Source organism: Gloeophyllum trabeum (assembly GCF_000344685.1).
Source record: "Gloeophyllum trabeum ATCC 11539 unplaced genomic scaffold GLOTRscaffold_00007, whole genome shotgun sequence".
Classification (NCBI taxonomy): Eukaryota; Fungi; Basidiomycota; class Agaricomycetes; order Gloeophyllales; family Gloeophyllaceae; genus Gloeophyllum; species Gloeophyllum trabeum.
In genome coordinates this window covers 742,218-764,806 of record NW_006920416.1, presented here as the reverse complement: position 1 = coordinate 764,806, position 22,589 = coordinate 742,218, and the positions used below count along the sequence as shown (strand labels likewise).

The 22,589-nt window shown below is 54.7% G+C and overlaps 6 protein-coding genes across 6 annotated transcripts; 5 read left to right on the top strand and 1 right to left on the bottom strand.

Moving 5' to 3' along the window:
- Positions 1-349: 349 nt before the first annotated feature.
- Positions 350-955, bottom strand: GLOTRDRAFT_111140 (uncharacterized protein). The gene is made up of 2 exons (XM_007868122.1): positions 700-955; positions 350-644 (listed from the first exon to the last, which is right to left on the bottom strand). The coding sequence occupies exons 1-2, from the start codon at positions 936-938 to the stop codon at positions 536-538; spliced, it is 348 nt and encodes a 115-aa protein (XP_007866313.1). The 5' UTR covers positions 939-955; the 3' UTR covers positions 350-535.
- A 2,686-nt stretch (positions 956-3,641) lies between these two features.
- Positions 3,642-6,012, top strand: GLOTRDRAFT_61028 (Metallo-dependent hydrolase). The gene is made up of 10 exons (XM_007868121.1): positions 3,642-3,870; positions 3,929-3,993; positions 4,046-4,177; positions 4,228-4,246; positions 4,301-4,647; positions 4,714-5,179; positions 5,237-5,282; positions 5,345-5,462; positions 5,543-5,638; positions 5,703-6,012. Exons 1-10 carry the CDS (start codon positions 3,751-3,753, stop codon positions 5,848-5,850), a joined length of 1,557 nt encoding a protein of 518 aa, XP_007866312.1. The 5' UTR covers positions 3,642-3,750; the 3' UTR covers positions 5,851-6,012.
- Positions 6,013-8,614: 2,602 nt separating this feature from the next.
- On the top strand, positions 8,615-10,911 carry GLOTRDRAFT_76437 (uncharacterized protein; the record flags this gene model as incomplete). The annotated part of the gene is made up of 10 exons (XM_007868120.1): positions 8,615-8,840; positions 8,900-8,977; positions 9,033-9,121; positions 9,175-9,405; positions 9,462-9,522; positions 9,575-9,691; positions 9,745-9,882; positions 9,938-9,975; positions 10,085-10,690; positions 10,748-10,911. 10 exons carry the CDS (start codon positions 8,615-8,617, stop codon positions 10,844-10,846), a joined length of 1,683 nt encoding a protein of 560 aa, XP_007866311.1. The 3' UTR covers positions 10,847-10,911.
- Positions 10,912-12,333: 1,422 nt separating this feature from the next.
- Positions 12,334-13,363, top strand: GLOTRDRAFT_121418 (uncharacterized protein; the record flags this gene model as incomplete). The annotated part of the gene is made up of 2 exons (XM_007868119.1): positions 12,334-12,516; positions 12,573-13,363. 2 exons carry the CDS (start codon positions 12,334-12,336, stop codon positions 13,167-13,169), a joined length of 780 nt encoding a protein of 259 aa, XP_007866310.1. The 3' UTR covers positions 13,170-13,363.
- Positions 13,364-13,830: 467 nt separating this feature from the next.
- Positions 13,831-16,480, top strand: GLOTRDRAFT_100026 (feruloyl esterase-like protein). Its single transcript, XM_007868118.1, has 14 exons — positions 13,831-14,065; positions 14,128-14,250; positions 14,322-14,363; positions 14,425-14,498; positions 14,554-14,674; positions 14,745-14,757; positions 14,828-14,870; positions 14,928-15,089; positions 15,146-15,183; positions 15,236-15,466; positions 15,525-15,603; positions 15,661-15,863; positions 15,970-16,177; positions 16,240-16,480. Exons 1-14 carry the CDS (start codon positions 13,858-13,860, stop codon positions 16,303-16,305), a joined length of 1,611 nt encoding a protein of 536 aa, XP_007866309.1. The 5' UTR covers positions 13,831-13,857; the 3' UTR covers positions 16,306-16,480.
- Positions 16,481-21,665: 5,185 nt separating this feature from the next.
- GLOTRDRAFT_111137 (uncharacterized protein) lies at positions 21,666-22,085 on the top strand. The gene is made up of 2 exons (XM_007868117.1): positions 21,666-21,769; positions 21,818-22,085. Exons 1-2 carry the CDS (start codon positions 21,675-21,677, stop codon positions 21,924-21,926), a joined length of 204 nt encoding a protein of 67 aa, XP_007866308.1. The 5' UTR covers positions 21,666-21,674; the 3' UTR covers positions 21,927-22,085.
- Positions 22,086-22,589: the final 504 nt, after the last annotated feature.

Below are 22,589 nucleotides of genomic sequence, written 5' to 3'. Positions count from 1 at the left end.
GCCACGTTTTCACGGGCCAGTACCAGCCGACGCCGCCGTGGTCGTCGTCTACACAGTGTCTCGCTACGAGAACAGAGGAAGGATCAATGTAGAAGGTCTCGAGGGCTCCGTTGGCTTCAATGTTCTTGATGTGATCGTCCTGTCGAACCCGGGCGAGTGCTCGTGGGATGGTATCGGGGGAGGCGACGAGGAATGCCTGGGTGTACTCCCTGATTGTGGTGACGAGTCTGATGGCACCCTAGACGATGAGTCGGATGATGGGGATATCATTTAGTCGATGCCAGGATTGTCAGTGCGCCCCAGACCGAATATGTTCTCTGTCTCATCTGTGTACCACCATTGGTAATGTGGCTGTGTATTCTTGATATAACACGCTAACGCTAGCACCCCCACTGCAAATGTATGATTTTATGCCTCCGGCCATGAGTACCTGTATGCCGACTGCCCTCCACCTGCCTTATAAGGGAGGCATTTAATCGGTCGCCTTTGGGAGACTAGAGTACCTGGGGATCCCGAGCGTAGTACTATGAACCTCCTAGATCTCCTCATCCTTACCTTTCGCGGTCTCCTCCTTGCACTTCGCCTTGTGATTCTGCCAATCCGCAGTCTGACAATCTCTCCCGCAATAAGAGACGTATTTGCAACTACCAGCCGCTGCATCAGCAAAGGTCGATCACCGCTAGACATGGGCGCGCATACCTGCTGCATATCCTCGCCTCCGCACCCCATCTGAACAGTCGGTCCTCCAGCACGGGGTCCCTTGTCCCTTTCTTACGAGCCTGCTGTATTTCGAGCAGCGCAGCCTTCTCCGGACAATTCTTGTACTCGCACCCGAACAGGTCAATGCACTCCCATCGCGCTGGGAGTGACATGACGGACCAACTGTGGCGCTGCCTCGTCGCCCGAGGCACGTTCTTGTACTTCTCGAGGAGGTGCATCCAGTCCTTCACGTTCTTGACTTTCTGCTGTCTCTTGCCGTTGGATAGGCGCCGGTAGATGAAGTAGAAGATGACCGCGTCTCCTGGGACCGAGCTGGCTGCTTCGAAGGGGGCAAGACCGTACCTTGAGTACATCTGGTGCATCATGTTGGCGAAGACTGGCGTTGCCTGCAAATTGAATGAGAATTTTACCGAAAACGAGGTGAATGAGATGTGAGTTGCTCACCGCTATCTCATCTCCAGCAAATTCCACCTTCCTAGCTAACTCACGAGTAACTGCTGCCAGGGAGGCAGGCGTCTGGCCGATCCACACTTGATCAGGCAACGTCTGCACGACCTCTTCACAAACCGACTCCGAGATGAAGCTTTCCACCTGATGAATGGGTCAGCATCAGCTCACCCTCTGCCAAATCACGACTCCTTACCCAGTCACCAATGAACGACCCGAGTCCACCGGCTTGGCAAAACTTGATGAAGGCCGCGCGATTGCGATAGAGGGGTATCATCGCGGCGGTGAGCGCATCACCCAACGCAGCGCGGTACAGCTTGCTAGTCGACCACTCGACCAGACGCTTCATAGCCTTCTGGTACCTCTGCTTATCCTTTGCATCCTTGACCGGATTCAGTACGAATGCCACGAGCACGTCTCCTAGGAGGAACGCCATCTGAAAGGCGGCCTGGTCGTTGTCCGCCTCGTCATAATGGTCGAAGACGGCGTCCTTTTCCTCCTGCTCGACTTCGCGGCCGGCTTCAATGAGGTCCTTCGCACGCGCGGTGGCCTCACGGAAGGGTCCAACGTCGATGGGCTCTTCGAGGATGAATTTCTCAGTTTCGGGAGCGGTCTCGAGAAGAATACGCAGGCGCACGGGGCTGAGCTGGAGGAAGACACCAATCTCGTGCAGCAGGAGCCCCACATCTGCTATATCTTGTACGTCGCAGAATTTGAATTCAGGAGATTTTTTCCCAGTTACCCGGGCGTTGTAGTAGACGCGCAGGAGCTCTTTGAGACGCTTCAAAAGACCTGGAATCTACCTATTTTTGAGACAACAGCACAACTGTGTGGATTCCAGGGCCCGTACCTCCTTCAACTCTTCCTTGAGAACTCCGTTTCTACGCAGTAAAATGTCATGCATTCTCTGCACAGTGGCAGTCATCCCGGTGGGTATGGGAGGGTCCATTAGAGGTGCTGAGCGCAGTGTACCCATACACGCCTCTCCGAATCCCTTGAGCGTCGCTCCATGGTAAGCGCTCCTTACACGCAGGAATACCTGGTTACGGACAAGGTCACCGGACAGGACGGCTCGCCGGGCGTCCAGTCGCTTTTGGGCGATTCGGGGAAGGGTATTGGAGTCTATGGGACCGTTGAAGAGCTCTTCCATGGCTCTGCGATCCTGCGGAGGCCATAGGAGGCACTGGGAGCAGTTTTCGGCGCAATAATTAACGCGTCTGTGGCTGAGCACGTGCAGCACGCGACAGACACGTGGCGCGGCTGCTGCCACATGGACGCGAGACACTTTCCTTTCTCCCTTTCAGTTTACTGAGACAATCAAGTTCAGTAGGAGACTGCGCTATTGACTTTGAACGTATCATACTGTGGCAGAGGGCTTGAGGATTCTTCAGTGATTTCCAGTTTGCATAGGACTCGCTCGCACGTCGCCCGACAGCTGGAGGAGTACCGTTAATGACCGCAATTGCTATCGCTGCTTCAACGCCGTACTTGGGTGCCCCTGTATATCATTGACGGTTCGTACCTTCCAGCCCCATGCGTGTGCCCTGGACCATAGGACCCCTGATAATAGGTATCAAGGCTTTGTGGAAACGCGGACAAATCAAGCCAAATTAGACCTCACCAGGCCTTATTTTTCGCGGACAGAAAGGCCCAAAAACGGGTGCACGTCTGATTTTTTTCGCGGACATATATACCATCCGCTATCGATGCCTTATGCTTGTGCGGACATCTATAGTCTCGTGGTCCAGGGGTTACCGCTTGACCCATGTACGATTGGTTGATTCCTGGATACTAGGTTCGATTCTCCATGTAGGCATGACTTTTCAACTTTTTCTCTATACGATGGATGTGGCCATTGTGGGTCCCTATCCCATCTCATAGTAGACTATGTCTATCCAGCATTTATTAAGTTATTGTAGTTCACATACTAGAAACATGACTGTTTCTATAACGAGTTCCATCTTGAATCGGAGATGGCGGAGTTGGCTCCCGCAGTGGAAGAACTGGCAAAATTCCGCCGCAAACGCAAGGCGGCGAGCGGTGTGGACATGATTTCTGACGGTGAATAGAGTGGTGCTATAGATATACATTACTAGAAGAGCAAAATTGATACATTTTAATGCCTTATCCTACAGCGCGGACAAAGGTCTTGTAAGCAGAGCCCTGATCAGAATCGCGGACATTTTCGGCCAAAATCCGCTCAGGCCACATTTTTCGCGGACAAAACGGCACCAAATCCGGAAATTTGGCGCGGACAAAAAGGTCGGATTCTCAGGATTCAAAATAAAGCCTTGATACCTATTATCAGGGGTCCTTGGACCATTGGTCTTTTGCCTGCACCGCGTGAAGGGCCTTCGGCAGTCGGGACAGAATGCCGAAAACAGTCGAGCTCGGCACATGATGACAGAGATACCCTCATGCAGTCTATTCTCGATCCATTGCGATCCATATGGACCGCGTTGGAACGTTGGTGGCGATGAGCACAGGCCTTTTCGCATCTTCGACTGGAACCCCCACCTGGCCTTGGGCGTCTTATAAGCCCGGACTACTTACTGGTTTACCTGGACTTTACTGACAATAATCATGACTTCACCGAACGGTCTTATCTGCTTCACGAACTGCCTTCTTCCGTTGGAGGATGGAAGCTTGGTCGAGAGGGACCTGTGGATAGACGAGCGCCGGGGTATTATTCTGGATTCCCAGGTGCGAAGTAGTCAGAGCGCGAAACAGAGAATGGGGGCTGAATAGCGTCGGCCAACAGCGGACATTCTTCCTCAGGAAGGAGCGGCCGGACAGAATTATCGACCTCGGTGGCAACATCCTGAGGCAGGTCCATCTCACCGCGCGAGGATATGGAGCTGATGTTATAGACTTCAAGTCCTGGATTGATTGACATCCAGATCAACGGAGCATACGGCTTCGATTTCTCTGTATACGAGGGAGACGATGAAGCCTACAAAGAGGGGATGAAGACGGTTGCGTTGAAAATCGTAGAGACAGGCGTCACTTCGTATGTTCCTCCCATCATGACCGAATGACTTTCTTATCTATCTCGCCTAGTCTCGTACCCACCCTCATCGTAAGTACCCATTACAACTCTCATCCATCGTCTAAGTAAATGCGGGTGCGTTAGACCCAAGAAAAATCCCTCTACCCCAAACTCCTCCATCTCCTGCGCCCCTTCTCCGTGCCCAACTCCGCCAACCTACTCGGCTGGCACGCCGAGGGCCCCTTCATCCAGATGGCGAAGCGCGGCGCGCACGCGCCGCCGTTCATCATCCCCGCTCCGGAGCGCCTCAAATCCTTCGAGGACGTGTACGGCGCCGAGAACCTCGTGCACGCCGAGGACTGGATGATGGAGGACGGCGAGACCGATCGTGTAGGTGTGCGGATTATCACCGCGGCCCCTGAGATCGACGGCGTGATGGACACCGTCCCGGAGCTGATCAAGCGGGGGGTCGTCTACTCCATCGGCCACAGGTGCGTCGTATGTCGCGAGCGCTACGGTTTGTCCGGGCGGCCATTGTACTAAGTATTTGAGCGTAGTATCGCAAAGACGGACACGGCGACGCTCGCGGTAATCCAGGGCGCGCGCCTGATTACCCACTTGTTCAACGCGATGCCGCTGCTGCACCACCGGGACCCGTCGATCATCGGCCTGCTCGGCGCGTCCCCACACCTCTCCTCCGCGTTCACGCCTCTCGCCACCCCCGTCACCACGCGCACGCCAGGGTCGCCCGTGCACCCCGTCTCGCGTGGTGGGACCCTGCGCCTGCACCACGGCGGCAAGGCGACGTCGGAGGCGTTCGACGAGCACGAGACGCCGCCGCAGACGCCGGTGGACAGGAGGGAGCTGGCAATCAGCAGCGAGACGATTGCGCAGCGGTTGAGCCAGAAGGGGGGGAGGCCGGAGCTGCACCTTGATAAGGGCGAGACGGCGGACATGGCGTTTGAGAGGCCGTTCTACGAGATGATCGTGGATGGGATACATTCGCATCCCAACTCTGTGCGGGTAAGTGGTATGGCGTTCGGTGAGTCAGTGGGGGACTGACAAGGTGAGGGCTCATAGCTCGCCTATGGAGCGTATCCTGATGGGTGTATCCTGATAACGGATGGTGAGTCCCGCTGTGCTCAGAGCGACTAGTGTATCGGGACCGTTCACTTTACTTTGGGATAGCCATGAAGATCCTCGACCCGCACCTCAAGGACGGTGTACATGAATGGCGTGATGGGAAGAGATTCGTAAAGGAGGGCGACAAGCTATACCTGGAAGGGACGGACACGCTCGCAGGAAGGTATGCATATGAGACTTAACAATTTCGGCTCCGACTCAGTGTTGATTGCATTGCCTGGTTCTCACTCTTATTCGTGTCAGTGTCGTCACCCTGGACAAGTGCGTCCGCAACTTCTCGCGCTTCACGGGGTGCTCGCTCGGCGAGGCGATTAAGTGCGCGACCTACAACCCTGCAAAGTAAGCACCCCTCACTCGTCGTCTTCGCTTCGTCCTCTCGCTCAACGTCAGTGGCACTGTCCAGGTGCTTGGGCATCGAGAACAGGAAGGGCACGCTCAGGCCGGGTGCGGATGCGGATCTCGTCGTGTTGGACAGGAAGGGGCATGTCGTATGTACGTGGGTGAAGGGCAAGGAAGTGTGGACGAGGAGCGGATCGCAGGTTGTGGCTTGATGGAGTTCCCGTTTGGATCTGCAGCAAGATGTTTCTATCGTGAGTCGCTTCGGGCCATGAGTTTTGTGTGCCAAGATAGATTGCCTAGTTCGGGGACCACTATGTATGAGTAGTGATATATTTACGGGGCAGAATATTGCACAAGGGTCATGGATCTGTGCAACAAGACAGCTGCCACTCGCAGCAGTTGAACCGCACCGTGACAGACGCCATTCTGGCTAATTTCGCCATCCTCTCCTGCTTGGCTAACGCTGCGTTTGCAGGAACTAGCAGTCGTCTAGTTCAATTGCAGGTTACTGCGCTTAAAAGTGTTGAAAGGGTGTAGAATTCCAGCAAAGTGAAATAGGTGGGCGTTAACCTTTGCTTCAGGGCTCCAACCTTTTAGTTTATTTACTGTTTTAAACGGTTTTTTGGTGTAAGTTAGATATGATATCTGCTTGAACTAATCTGGCACCACGGAAAGCTCATATAGGCTGTCCATGTTTAATTCATAGATGACTTGGGGGGCTCAGGAGAGTGTACTCCAGGCCTTCGACGTTTTACCGGCCTCAGGCCACGAGCCACAAGGACAACCGGCTTCGACGGTCCTCCCAGTATGTTAGACAATGTCACGTATGGCTTTCGGGAGCTCTTGGAGACATCAGGGCATTTTAGAGGGAGCAAGAAGTCTCTTTAGCATACGAAACAGGCTGTTTACTGGTTATTTACTGTTTAGTTTACTGGTTGTTTATGTTTATGTTTACAAGAATCTGTAAACGTATGGTTGGAGCCTTACTCCCTCCTGCCTCCATCATAAATCGTGACCCCGACCTAACCTGCCATCCCTGGAAAGTATTTAGGAGGACCATAACAAGCTATGTCGGACGCTAGCGACGGCCTTTCTACGCTGTCCCTTCCGCCGGAAATTGTCATCCTCGTCTTCGAGCACGCAGCTGCATCCTGCAAGGAGAGCGCCTGCTCCATCTCTCTCGTCTCCTCCTGGGCCCGCGCAGTCGCACTCAAGCATCTCTTCTCAACTCTCGTAATCCGTGGGCGTGGGCGCATCTCCAACCTGACGCCCTTCCCAGACGCGATAGGGTCTCTCGTGCGCAATCTCTGGATCGAGAACGTCGGCGCCAACTGGCGCAACGCGATCCCCTTCTTCAGCGTCATGCCCTCACTCGAGTCCATCGCCCTGCCGGGATTTTACATGTGGGCGCTCTTGGAAGCCCTCAAGCACAACGACAAGGAGGACACCGATCGTCCCAACAACAACCGACACTTCCGCTGCGCGCAGATCTGGATCATCGACGAGGGACCCCTCCAGATCTGGCGCATGTTCCAGGAGTGCAACGTCGGGAGCGCGTTCCTCCGCGGGATCACGCACCTGCGCCTGCATGCCCTCGGCATCACGACGGGCATTCCCGCCCTCCCGTGTCTAACGCATCTCGAGTTCCCCGCGAGGGAGCTGTACGCGCACACGTTCTCCCTGCTCGACGGCGTGCTTATGCAGAGCAGCATGCAGAAGCTTGTGCTGACGGCGCGCAAGCCGCGTGCGGGCATCCTTCCGCCCTACGGGCTCGCCGATTTTGCGCTGACGCTCGTGAAAGACTACGTCGACGGGCGGCGGGACCGCATCCCCACGACGCGTATATACATCAACCTCGCTGAGCGGGACAGTAAAGAAGTCAGTGTTCGTCAGTGGAAGGACGAGGTAGCTGGGAATAGGAGCATCTGGGATAATGCGATCCCTTTCGACGCGTTCCTCGATCGCACGTTCTTCGCGCATTTTAATTTCGGCGCTGGGATTGCAGCAAGTGCAGATGGTTTCTAGGACTGGGCTGACCATGATGCTTTCTTGTTCCGTAGTAGATCGCTTGCCAGAATTTACGAAAGAAAAATTCCGAGCGAGGTTTGTGCAACTCAAGTGCAACTGCAACCTAAGGGGCTCTCAATGGATTCGTACGATACTTTCGTCCAAGAGAGTCATTCAGTGAGCGCTTTCATTCACGACATCTCGACCGAAACTTCTACATTAAGTGGGTGGATTCAGATCTACCACGACCCTAGGGAAACTGACTGACGCTCATGATCAGGCGGTGACCCTGTTACAGCCCGGAACGACAGACTTCACCCTTTTGTCTTCGCCCGTCTTCGACTCTTCCCCTCGTAGATGCGTCACTAAGCGACTGGCTCGAACGTACGTCTGGCCCTCCGAAGAACAAGAACTGCCTGGTACGAGTGTCAGCAATTTCATTTGGGTCCAGTTTGGAGAATGCGCACAGCAGCAGCAAGTTGCGGCCGACTTTGCAGAATAAACAACAATTATACGACTATATGACGAAGGAGGCCGCTGTCGAGGCGAAATCCGACAAGCTCAATGAAATGAATGAGGAAGAAGCTGCCTGGCGAATGCAGCTCACTGGCAGGAAGCTTCTGGGCGGTGAGCGCGGCACCCACGGTATGAGGCAGGTACGTCTTAAACTTCGAGCGTGATACTATTTGCTTGTACTCCAAACAGACCTTCATCTTAGACGTCCTCGGACAGGTTTCACGAAGTTGTACATTGTCAGAGCCTGAGGGCGGTCCTTCAAGTTCGGGAATCGATATTGCAGCCACCCGGCGGCTCCGGGCCGCCGCAAGCTTCAGTCGAAATGGCGAAGTTATTCCGTTGGCCAGCGGTCACGGTTCTGCGAGCAAAACTGTACCTGTGATGGCCTTGTGACCCCTTCTCTCGCGATAAATGCGACGCCTACTCAGATGATGTCCTTGACAGTCGACCGCGATGGCGAAACTGTGGGCTCTCCTGCTGATCGCTCTCGCAGAGTTGAGCGCCAGTCGTGCATGGCCAGGGGACCGCCCGTACAAGGACCCCATTATCCCTGGATTCAACCCTGACCCGTCGTGCACGCGCGTCGGAGACCAGTTTTATTGCGTGAACAGCTCGTTCAACACGTTTCCTGGTATTCCAGTCTATACGTCCAGAGACCTCATTCACTGGGAGCAAATCGGTGAGCCCCATCATCACAGGTGCATGAGGGTCCGGGATTGAGGCCGTGGTCATGGGCAGGGAATGTCTTGTCGCGGCATGAGCAGCTTCCGCAATTGGCTCAAGTTTACGGGTTTACTAGCGGTATCTGGGCTTCCAGTAAGCACTGCTCGTACGCTCTGCTTGGAATCCTCGTAAGCGAGACGGTTTGTAGCCATCCGCTACAACAACGGGACCTTCTACTTGACGACCACCCTAGTCTGGGACAAGTTCGCCGCCGATGACCCGACGCGCTGGGACAACGTCAGTCCACCTTTCCCGCTCCTCACCGATTGCACCATCCCATGATCCCTCAGATGATATTCACGACGACAGATATATACGGTGACAACTGGAGCGACCCGATCCACTTCTCGCCTCTCTTCCAGGGCTACGACGTGTCGCTGTTCTGGGACGACGACGGCAAGACGTACGTCCAGGGCTCACATGCGTGGCACGTCTCGCCCGGGATCTGGCAGTACGAGATTGATCTGAGCAACGGGTCAATATCGAACTCCGAGGTGCTGTGGACCGGGACCGGGGGCCTTGTGAGCTCGACTGTGCCATTCATTCGATTCTACTTGTAATAATGGTGTATGGGCAGGCGCCCGAGGGTCCGCATGTTTACAAGAGAGACGGGTATTACTACCTGCTGATTGCAGAAGGTAGACCTGTCCCGGATTGTGAGCACTCAGACCACTCACCACCTTCGTTTAGGCGGGACCGGTGTGAACCACATGGTCACCATGGCGCGCTCCAATGCTAGCATCCACGGCCCCTACGAGCCGTACACGCACAACCCCGTCCTGACGAACGCCAACACGACCGAGTACCGTAAGCACCCACTGCACGACTAATACAAGTATCTGATGTATCCTGCACCGCAGTGCAGACGGTCGGTCACGCGGACGTATTCGACGACACAGAGGGCAATGTGTGGGCAGTCGCGCTCGCGACACGGAACGGGACGTGGGACTATCCCATGGGTCGCGAGACTGTGCTAGTCCCCGTGGTCTGGGAGACAGGTATCGAGGATTCCATTGCCTTCACCCCTCTTCACCTATCCCACTTGATACTTAGGTGCATATCCGCTATTCAACCCTGCGGACCCGCTTAGGGTGACCGTCAACATGACTGGACCCCTCCCTCCACCTCGTCCGGTACGCTATTCACGCTTCGCAGAGCAGGGGTGAGGAAACTAACCTACTTACTGACAATTGCTCGCAGCCCCTGGCGCACCCCGACGGCGGCGTCCTAGTCGGGCACGACCAGACGATCACTTTTTCACCGAATAGGTCCCTCCCCCGACAGCTGGTCTACCTCCGTCTCCCGAATCCGTCCGCCTACATACTCGCCCCTCCCTCGAACCCCCACTCACTGTGTCTGATCGGGTCAGCAGCGAACCTGACGGGGCCGGACGGTATCTCGGGCACGTCGACGTTCATCGGACGGCGGCAGGAGCACGTCGAATTCACGACTGACGTGGATCTCCAGTTCTCGCCCGGGCAGGATGGCGAGGAGGCGGGCATAACTGTCTTCCTGCAGCAATTGCAGCATTTCGATCTGGGTGTGGTCGCGCTGAACGGCACGCGGTACATGAGGGTGAAGACGACGACGCATAACTCGACGGATGGGGATATGGCGGACCCGCTGTCCAGGCCCGGCATGGTGGAGTTGCCAGGTAATGTCGGGCACGACTTGAAGCTGAGGGTGCAGGCGGTGAATGCGAGCACGTACGTGTTTTCGTATGCTGAATCAGGGCAGGGTGCTGGGGAGGGGTGGAACGTCGTTGGGTATGGGGACGCTAGTGAGGTTAGCGGCGGTTTCACGGGGGTGAGTGCACAACATGATTTCCGCTGAGGCGTACGATGCTGAACGGGTCTTCTGTAGACTATAATTGGGATGTATGCAACCGGGAACGGGCGAAATTCGACGTCCCAGGCTTGCTTCAGCACATTTTCCTACAGAGGCGTGCAGAATGTGTATTGACTGTGACGGAGTGAGGTGCTTGCATAGTAGCGGGAATATGTCTACGCACTTCCGATCAAAACCCCTAAGGTTTCAACGAATGACGGTGCGGACGCGACTAGTCAGAGCTTCTACATGTCGCATTTCGGCGAGGCAGACAGTCTCGCCGTCTAAGTACCATGCGCACTTTGACAACGTCTGTTGCACTAAGGGTGGCCAACAATTAGGGAGAATGGTGGCGACGACAAAGTGCATGGCTAACCACCATCAGGGTGTCTAAGCAGGTCCCGACGAACAGATGGAGTGCATTTGGACTCGCTACCACGGAGCAGACGAGATACAACGCAGTCGAAGGCGCAGCTTCGAGTCACTGCAACGTCAAAAGTGCAGAGCAGCGCAGTAGACAGCGCCGCTTACAAGGCAGTCAAACTTGCACGATGTGGAAGGCAATAAAGCAGACAGACCCTTCTCCATTCATGTGATGTTGTAATGAAGTCACCGTATCAAACGCGGATGCGCATCCACGAGCACAAGTCGGCGCCAGACGCAAGGTGCACATCACATAGTTCGCGACACACCCACTCCAATGTGAACAGGCAGTCCATACCTTGATATCAAACGACCTCCACTCCATCGAAGAGTATACATGCATCACGGGAAATGCAATGTGCAGGCCTTGCCTGCTCAATCGAGGGATGTCAATATGCCCCTACATCGCTGAGTGACCTGCGGTGGGCACTTATGGTGGTGACATATGTCGTCCCGCGATCGGCCAGACAGGTCTGTACTTAAAGTCAACACCATCAGTCCACTGGATGTGTGGTCTCACAGACAGTCTCCCAAGCAGTGGAGTCCGAAAGTGATCGCATGGGAACCGGAGCCTGAGACTCATGCGACGATGAGACATATACCAGGTATGGTCAGTGGTTGCGCATAACATTAAAGGGCGGGTGAGGTTGCCGGGGGGCGGAGGGGTTGTGGGAGTTGGGCATGCAGGTTGACCGGACCAAATTCACGGTAGTATTGGCAAAGCCATGTCTAGCAGGACTGCCTGCACGCTCTGATCATAACAATGAACAGTAAAGAGTCCGCGAAACATTGCCAGAGGCGAGCTAGCCTGCCATACCTGCCGGGAGTGAGTCCGTGTCGCGTTCACTGATGTCTCCTGCAAGAACGTGCGCCCCAGTGTGCTCGCTCGCGGAACGTTGGCCTGACCCCATACTGAGCGCGACTGCGGAGAGGAGCGTTGACCATCGCCGGGCTACGGATGTGCGGGTCGAGAGTGGGGGACGCTCGTAGTTCGGTATACCTGTCCTGTAGAGTACGTAGTCGTGTCGGGTACGCGAACATCATTCCCAGCGGCGATGCTCAGTGGGACCGCGGGAACGTGTGAGGCAGCAGCGACGAGGCAGCTGGACGTCGTGGAGAGTAGTCTCCAAGCTTGATCATGACTTGAGAGAGACGTACTCGGATCTTCAAGTTCCAATCGTTTTCTGACCGCAGCGACCATGGCCAACGTCGCAGACGTACGACTGGCGTGTTTACTATCCAATGTCGCACAAGAGGACATATTCTCGTTGCCGACCGACGAGATCGTACGCAGGGCGCTGCAAAGGCTCGCTGAGCACACGCAGCTCATTGTCTGGGGCTCCCTCTTGGATCGGCGCATGCGTCTCCCTCGGATACAAAAGGTGTGTCAAAGGTGTGTATAAAATTTCCCAAATCTCGAGCACATCCGTTGACCCAGGCAGAACTTCACATCGACAAGCTGGAGGCACTCTCAGCGATGCTCACCCAAATGACCCTCCCCGTCGCCACACTGCCCAACTCCGTCGTCAGCACTGAGGGCGACTTCCTGCGGCGGGGCCGACTTCACCGCGTCACACGGGCCACCGATTGCTTCGGCATGCAGTGCCTCCATCTCATGCCCGCCCCACTGCCAGGCTACACCGAGGACGATCTCGAGCCGGCGCCTCTGGACGGTACATCGCTGACGATGTACGTCCCGCGCCCCTCCGCTGTTTACGCGGGGATCCTACGCATGATGCTCAAGTATCCGCGGTGGTGCGCGGAGCAGTACAAGCTGCAGGCCGACCTCGAGCTGCTCGTCTACTACAACATGCTCGGGCCCGAGAAGATGTCCGCGGGGTACGAGCTCGAGGAACGCGAGATGGATAGGCGGGGTATGGAGGCGGCCGAGCCCGTCAGGGGCTGGGGGCGGGAGGGCCAGTGGAGGGAGGGCGAGGAGTGGATGGAGGACGCGCTTGTCGGGATTGTGACGGGCGAGAAGGATATAACCAGTCTCCCACATCTTGGCACTATGGCCCATGGGAAGATCGCATGACCGCGCAGATCCCGAGAGACATTGTTAGCCTTGTGTCTGCTCTACTGCGACCTACGTTGAATGGAGCCAGGTATGTCCGGCTGAAGACGATCACGAAGAACTCGACGGACTGGCATATGAAGGATTGACCGTCCCGCCGGGCGTCCCGATGTGGGGGACGAGTTGAGGTTGAGGGTTCAGGCGGTGGATGCGAGCACGTATGTTTTTTCACGTGTGTAACCAGAAAAGGGTGCGGAGGGCGAGAGGAATGTCGCTGGGTATGAGGATGGATGCTCATGAGGTCAATGGGGTTAACGGGGGTGAGTGAATACAAGAAGTCTGTTCAGGTGTATGCATGCTGATGGTTCCGGTGTAGACTATTATTGGGATTTATGCAACAGGGAACGGGAGGAATTTTCGTCCCCAGCTGCTTCAGCACATTTTCCTACGGAGGAGTCCAAGAGGCGTCTGATCATGACACTTTCAGTCCCGCGTATTATTTCAAATAATGCTTGGATAAACCCTTTAGCGGTGCGATCAAACGCAGTATGTGTATGTGGCCATGGTCACGCTCCTCTTCCTCCATCGCCCCGCCTCTCGTCGTGTATGCCTACGGGAAGTACCATTCTCCCGCGCAGCAGATGACCTCTATATAACGGCCATGGCCACGGTTGAGACCTTCGCGTTCAGTTATCTGTCGCAGACGGCGATGGCGAGCAAGCTACCGGTCTGGCGGACAATAGTGGGCCTCTTTGGAGCTGTCGCAGTTGCTGGTGGCAGCAACTGCACGTCCTTCCGATTCGACGACTATCCTGGCGCCGCACTGCTCGGAACCACGCTCTACGAGCAGGGCGCACGCGTGAACATCACTAACGAGTTTTCCAGCATTAATACGGACGGCCTCCCCAGCTTCTGCCGTGCGTGGAAACAAGCGCTATTTGGTCTTGTCAATGTTGTTCATGTAGCGTGCGTCACGTAGGAGTCGAGCTACAGGTTACGACGAACGCCAGCGCGGGCTCCTACGCTATCACGGAGCTCTGGCTTCCTGATGCGTGGAATGGCCGTTTTCTGGGCTTTGGGAATGGTGGTATCGGGGGAGGAGGTGCGCACTAATACATGATGTTCGCACCGGAACGCTGAAGTGAATCCGCTGTGCTCGATACTCGTGCATAGTCAATGTCGCCGACCTTGGCTATGTAGCAATCACTCACGGTTGTAAGTCTGCTTCCAATTGCAGGTTCGTTGCGACTGACGCTGAGCGAGTCCCTGTACGCAGTCGCTGGCATGTCGACGGATACGGGGCACAACTCTTCTGCCGTGGATGGTAGCTGGGCCGGACCAGGCAACGACGTTGGTATCCTGACCTAGTGTGAGGCTGTTTCTTCGGTCTGAGACTGTCGAGTAGAATGCCATAATCGACTGGTCCTGGCGTGCGATGCACCTGAGCGTCGAGGTAGGTAAAGCGGTCGTGGAGAGCTACTACGGAAATTCGGCGGCGAAGTCGTATTACTTGGGGTGTTCCACCGGTTCGTGCATCGCTCTTTCGCTCTTCGGTAACTCATGGCGGACATTCTCGGATGGGAACACGACATGTAGGCGGCAGACAAGGGTGAGTCGGGGTTGCCACCACATACCGTGACTGGCCGTTGAAAGAACTCACGTTCGGATACGAATATAAGGCTGAAAGAGATTCAGCGGTTCCCCGAGAATTTCGATGGAGTGGTAAGCACGAGCACGTCACCGAGCGTACTCAGTCGGTGCTATATCCATGGCACGTAGGTTCTGGGTTCGCCAGCAAACTGGCTGAGCCACCTTGCGCCATGGTCCGTTCACCTCGCCCTGGATGCTCTCCCGGTCGGCTCGCCTCACTCAATTTCGGACGATCTCTGGGTCGGTCTCATTCATGACGAGGTCCTGCGGCAATGCGACGGCATTGATGGTGTCCGTTATTAGTACTAAGTACCTGAAGTGACGGAGTTTTGATTGTTTTGTGACAGGTAAGCGACGGGATCATCAACGACCCTCGCGTCTGCAAGTGAGTGCGAGATATCATGTCTCTGTCAACAATCGCTTAGCTGTTATCGTAGCTTTCGACCAGAGACCCTTGCATGCCGTCCCGGGCAGAACACCGCCACTTGCTTGAACTTGGACCAGATACAGGCCCTGCACCGTGTCTACTCAGACTACTACGAGACCAATCAAACCTACATATTCGGGCCCTACTATCCGGGCGGCGAAACGGGATACATTGGTGGCATGGTCGGAACAGCACCTGCGCTCGGGTTATCGACTGACGTCCTCAAGTACTTTGTGCTCAAGTAAGTGACCATTGTTTTCTTGATCTGCTTTCGGTGATGCTTCACGCCGTGGCTCCAGCGATACAACTTGGGATTACACCACTCTCAATTACGACGTCATCAAGTTAGCGGAGCAGGTATTCTCGGGCACTGGGGATGTGAGATGTGGCGCTGGGTCTCATTGGTCCATTGCTCTGATTCTGCTTTTTCTGTAGGCTATCGATGCTAACCTGACTGCCTTCGCGGGGCCTAGCCACAGCGGAAAAGTAATACACTATGTCGGGTGGGCTGACCAAATAATTAGCCCGGGAAATTCCCTGCACTACTATGAAACTGTTCATGCCTTTATGCAAGCCGAAACCGGGATGGAGATAGATGATTACTACCGTCTCTTCACGGTCCCTGGGATGCAACATTGGTAGGTGATTCTTTCATCGAAGACATACATTTGACAAACGTGGTCATGGGACAGTCAGGTCAGTGCCGATCCTCAGCTTTTTCCTCAACTCGTCTTGATACAAAGACCAGGGCGGTTACGGTGCCAACGCTTTCGGAGGATCCGGCCAGGCAGCAGGTGGGATGCCTCCAACGTCTTACAACCCAGAGAACGACGTGGTATCGGCCATCGTAGCGTGGGTGGAGAATGGGACTGCGCCTGACTCCTTCATCGCGTCATATTATAACAACAACGATTTTACGCAAGGTGTTAATTTCTCGAGGCCGATATGCAAGGTTGGTGAGACATACTGAGTGTCGGTGGGAGAAGACACTCATGATCCACTCCTCCTTTGCAGTATCCCCGGAGCCTTCGATATACCGGAGGGGATGTCGACGCTCCAACGAGTTTCGCCTGTGTGTGAGGGTCGCGCTTTAGTCCGTTCGTGTCTACAGAAACAGCAGTGGTCAGGGCACTGTCGACAGTACGTACTTCCGTAGGGTCCTAATAGTCAACGCTTCTAGGATCCTCGGATGCGAATAGACTAAGATATTCATCATGCTATAGTACTCAAACAGAGGTACGTTGTCAAATAATTATACAGATGGGATAGGAAGTATATGCGAGCAACGGCATACTGACAAATCCGACATCTCCTAAATCATATCCCCGTCGTCGTCTGTCGACTCATCACCTGAAGTGGCATTCAAGTCATCTTTACAATCGGTGAGAACGCCCAAGCTCTCCTCGTCCCCCGTCGCGATGTTGTCCCACGAGCACTCGCCCGGGTTTGACAGGACGATCACGTCAAGCACATTGAAACCGACAGAGCATTCGAGGCGGCTGACACTGATCCTGCCTCTGTTCTCGTTGCATGATACAGTGTATATCACGACGACGGCGGCGTCCTCCGGGACGGGCCCGTGCAGACGTGGAAGGCGGCGATACTGGTCAGCCAGAATGACTCATGTCTGGCGTCGAAGACCTCCACTACCCATGAATATTAGACGAGGAGCCGTAAGCAAAGGAAATGACTACCTTGATCATTGTATGCCCGGACCACGGGATTCACTTTCGGAGGAAGAAATGATAGGAAGAGGCCTACACAAGAATTCGGCTCTCCTTACTATGTGCTCCTTTTATAGGCAGAGCCTGTCTCTGTTGACTGGGGGACGGGGAAGCCGTCGCTGATACCTCGAAATGAACAGAACATCACGTTCATAAGGATAGAAACTCACATATCCTGCGCATTGTCGAGAACGCTACGCCCTTGCGGAATGTCGATATGTAGAAACCTTTGGCATTAAGGACAGCACCGACCGCGGCGCACAGCCTGGGGCACGTTGTCTGCGAGGGCGTGACGCACATCTGGGGTTGGTTAACGGAAAGATGCAGAGAGCTCCACGCGCAGGACCCTACTGCGAAGTTAATACCGCGCAATTCGAGGTGTCCCTGATGCAAACATATCTCGAAGGTACGTAGTACTCTTCCGGATTGGCCAAGGTCAGATATCTCAACTTGGAGGTATCGTTGCCTGGATCCAGGACGGAGCATGGATGAGAGAGTGCGGCGGCTGCTTCCCAACTCTGCCAGGCATTTCTCCACCTCACTAAAGGTAAGTGTCAGCATTCAGAAAAAGCAGACCATCCCGATACATTGACGATTTAATCTGTCCTATCACGGGTCCATCGAAACTGAGGTTGTTATAGCTTCAGCTGGCGTCGGACGCTCTCCGCGAGTGGCCGTCTGCGCTAGCAGGACCAGCATTCAATACTTGCTGTATGACGAACACTGAAGACTCAAGATCAAGACTCGGCGGTATGGACGCTGAATACGAAGCACGGAAATTCTTACCTGCGGAACAACCATGAGTACTGAGCTACAGAACAGCAGGGAGGTGGGTGTCGCGAGGAAACAGCTTACCCTGTTGACATCTAAGTGTCCTCACCTCTGCGCTCTTGGAGTCTTCGCACAAGCCTTTCCCACCCCATCAGTGTTTCATCCATCCTGTCCTGTGTTTCTGACTATGACAAAGTGCTCTGTGATGGCTGTTCTATGGACTTGGCGAGCTTCTCTCCTGGAGCCTTCTCTTTCGACTTCGCACTGGCAGTTCTGTTTGGTTTTACACGTGGCACCATCATCTTCCACTTCTTCCGCGCGGCCGCCACAGTTCACATTCGCGCTTTCATCTGCTATGCTCTTTATCACAACTTCTACTTGGATGTCATCATTCAGTCGCTTATGCAGGCCATGACAGCCGTTTGCAGATCGTTAGGCCATCACTTCAGAAAGTCACATATAGTTGGAGTTTGTCGGACATGGTGCCAGCGACGTCCCAGGAATTAAAAGGAGTCCAAATGGTCTGATGTTGGGGCCTTGGGGACTTGAATTCCCCTCTCCGACATGGTCCGACTGTAAATAATTTTCAAGAAATGGGCCCATCAAACTGCAAACGGCTGGAATATGTTATGAGCTGAATAGAGCGTATTTGCAAGGCCCAAAGTACGACTTTTGATCCAAAATTTGGAGCTGCTGATCCAGAGGATTTAGCCGAGGGTTGCCTACCTAAACCGGTAGCCCATGCTCCACCCGTGCCGCAAAGTCGTCTGTAAAACTCATATTTCTCACTCACTCGACTTCATTCTTGTTCAACAAGCATCTACAGGTACCTACGATACGCCTTGTACAACTTTTGCGGTAGTTAGACACGATTTAGAGGAAACCGAAAATCAGCCGTACTTCGCTGAGAGAGCGTGCCGCGCTGATCCGTGAGTCCTTCAGAAAAGTGGAGCGCCTCTCTCCGCAAACTTTTGGGCCTTGCAAATACGCTCTAATATCTCACGATCAAACTTCGGCTCGTATGGCAGACACACTCAGCTCAAGCGCTTCGCCGACGCGGCTCGTGCTGCTGTTATCATGTATCTATGTAAACGAGAAAATATAGACCCCATTGCCAAATAACGATACACCTCGGAGCTCTTGCACGCGTTTGTGGCACTGGCACGCTAATTAGCGTCGGATCTCGATCGATCGCGTTTATTTTTGACCGCCGCAACAACCCATCGCGGCAGCAGCGCGTTGCGTTCTCTTGTCATCTGCTCTGTACTACGGTTGACCAGGAGTGTCAGGTCTATTTTGCATTTGCACTTCGCACTTGCGTTTGGCTGAGGGCACGACGTGAGTTCGAATCCCGCTGAGAGCAACGGGCAAGGGGCCGTGGGAACGTCCCGGATACTGCCGTACCCCTGTTGTCGCTGTGCTCGACGTTGCCCGACGCGTTGTCGACGCTGTTGTCGGCGACGTCGACGAAGGTTGCACTGAAACTCCCAAACAAATACTGAAAAAATTGTAATCCTTCTGAACAGGCATAAATTTGCAACTATTAGGGTGTAAATGTCTAGACATGTTTAGGTGTTGTGTGAAAGTTTGCCCTCGAAGAGTGTGCTGGATAGTGTGGCCATATTAGATTTGTCTTGTTGAAGTTCATCGTGGGTCGCGTCACAGATACCACACCACCGCATTTATTCTGCCGCTATTTTTACTCATCTACTGCCCATGCAGCATTTGCAGCTAACAGAGCACACATGTTGCTGAAGCCCGCAAGGCTGGCCAAGGGTGTGTGGCAGACGCCACAATTTCCTTCCCACACTTGCCGACTACCTAATGCGGTAGCAGGTCGGGACCGTCGAACATGCGTGTGTTTGCTCCCTTGCAATTCGCCACGACGCGTTACTAGTAGTATAGGGGGAATGCGCAACGGCGTCGGATATGGATTAGTTTCATTGACATTGGCGCGCACGTCAAGGCTCCCTATCTCAATTGTAGAGTTTGTCTTAATATTGAACGCACCTCTTGACTCGCAACGTTGGTTGTGCAACGACTTCTCGCATAGCTCCTCAAATGAACAGAATAATTGATATTAGATAGGTTGGTACAATAAGCTCAGAAGGAACCGATTTTTTCCTTGTATTTTTAGGAATATTCATCGCTTAACATTCGTCGACGTCGCCGACAACAGCGTCGACAACGCGTCGGGCAACGTCGAGCACAGCGACAACAGGGGTACGGCAGTATCCGGGACGTTCCCACGGCCCCTTGCCCGTTGCTCTCAGAGGGATTCGAACTCACGGCGTGCCCTCAGCCAAACGCAAGTGCGAAGTGCAAATGCAAAATAGACCTGACACTCCTGGTCAACCGTATGTACTCATCCTACAGATCAGGACAAATGGATACCCTCGAAAGCTTTCTCACCAGTCTCAGTACTCTCGGGGTTGGCGCTCTAGATTCATTCGACACAAACACCCTGTTCGTGGGTGCTCAAGAGCGTCACCGTTCACGGCGGGCTGACCTCTCTGGGGACCCTGTCAGAGAGCAGGTATGGCAGAGATTGACCAATGCGTACTTGGGTGTTGCACAGAAGCAGTTTGGAGAGGCACTATCTCCCACATCGTTCCGCCCTGCGCCTCTGCGCGAGCCGCCCGTTGCTACCGGAATGACGGATACCCTGGGGAAGATACAGAGTATCCTCATGAAACGTGGGCCCATCGCAAAGGATGAACTAAAAGAGGTCGGTGTAGTACTTTAGATAGTCCGCAAGATACAGATATAACATGACCTACTTAGATTCCGGCCTTGTTCAGACGCATGCGGACCCTCCTCCGCCTCTACTACAACGCCCGTATGGGCGAAAAGAAGACGTCAGACTTCAAGTTCTGCGACATCAAAGACGCCAACGACATCGGGCTACGCCTCCACGAAGTCGGGCTCTTCCTACAACTCAGCCCCGTGCGGCTGCGCGCCCTCATGGACACCGCCCCGGACATGGAAAGCTTCATCCTCGACGAGCCCATTGACGTCGGCAAGTACCGCGAGCATGCTGCGCAGACCGATGCGCTGCTCAACTCGGATGCGGACCTCGACGAGGAGACGCGCGACAAGTACCTCGAAGAGCAGACGACGTCCCAGAAGGACCAGGCAGGGTACCAGATGATGTTCTTCATCGCGGACATGTGCGTCGCCTTTATCATCAACCCGGCGAGGGACAAGAAGGACAAGGAGCGCTCGCAGAAGGCGCTGACGCGGCTGGTGGAGTGGTCTACCGTTCGGATGTACCGGGACGCCTTTGGCGACGCACTGACGGACGCGATGAGCCCCATCTATAAGAAGAACACGCACCTCGTCAAGTTCTGCCAGGCCGGTGGTTTGGGCGCTCTGATCGGTGACTGGGTAAGTCGACCAGGTGCGGGATTTCCGGTAATATTGACAGCGGTGGTATCAAGGTCGAAAGTACGTTCGCCAACACCATCTGCGCGCGCGCTCTTGAGGGCCTTCCAAACGAAGCGTGGAACCGCCAGACACCAGACTCGCTCGCAGTCGTCACGCGAGAGCTCACTGCCAAGATCGAGCGGGAGAGTGATAAAGTCACGGTGAGTCCCTCCAGCTCCTCCAGCAAGACAGCCCACTTAGCGCTGTTCGCAGCAAACTCGCATGTGGGCCAACATGATGCACCAAATGTACAGCAGGTACGGACTGGCCCCCTTCGAGCGTGCTGCAACGACTTCGAAGCACGGCATCATCTTCTTCTACTTCCTCCACCGGCGTGCCAGCAAACGGCAACAGAAGCTAACAGGGGTGGACGACTGGGTGAAGCTACTGGAGAAGTACGTGAACGTACCACAGGCCACGAGACGCCGACACGCGTGGATGATCATGAGTGTCCCCGACCGGTGGGAGTGTCTCGACCGCGACTACTATGGCTGCTGTTTCGGTGACTGCCCGGAGAGGGCGGCGTTGATGGAGGTGCAGCAGACGAGGACGAGGGGCCACCGGGATCCCGTTATTGAGGATAGGTTGTTTAGATTTGGCGGGTTGAGTAAGGCGTGCGATAGGTGGGCGTCCTGCTTGCTCGGATGGATTTCTTGCTCAGGTCAGTCTAGATGTAAGCACGTCTCCTATTGTGGCAAGGAGTGCCAGGCGGCGGACTGGCCAAACCACAAGCGAGTCTGCAAGACGGAGGCCGCGAAACACAAGACTGAGGAGCTCTAGACAATCTAGGGGAAGGCTGTGGCCGCTGCCTGCTGTCAGTGTAGTTGTGCCTGGGTATTCCGTTGATTGAGCGGGCCGTGTTGGGAAGCCTCGTACTCGGCCATTTCGATGTTGCGAGATGGCTCAGTGGTCTTGATCATTTACCATGAATTCGTGTTCTTCTGGTGGGCGGTACCGAAGCACCGTCATCCCGCACTACTCCACTTCGCGGGAAGTAATCAGGCCATCGCTCTGAAGCGCTGCTTCGTGATGCGCCCGCCCCATCAGACGAGGTACGGCATACCTTGCATACTATGTACTTATGGTGCTGGGACTTCAGCGTAAGGATATACTGCTAAAGTTGCTGCACTTACTATCTACTTCAATGCAATTGGAGACCGTCAATGGAGAGGAAACCAATCAACTTGCGGTACAGGTCTGTTCAAACTCGCGCTTGTCAATACCTCACTTCCGAAGGCCCGCATCCCCTTCGTGCCTACCGATGCTCCCGCGATCCTAGTGATTGCAGTGCCTGGGAAGTCGCATAACGGAGGCTCGTAAAACTGCAGCTTTCATGCCGTGACTCCGCAACGATGCGAGCGTCGGTGCCGTCCCAGTGGGTCCATGCGAGAATCCACAATATCGCACTCACCGCGGATCAGCTTGTTGGATCCTCAGGCTCAA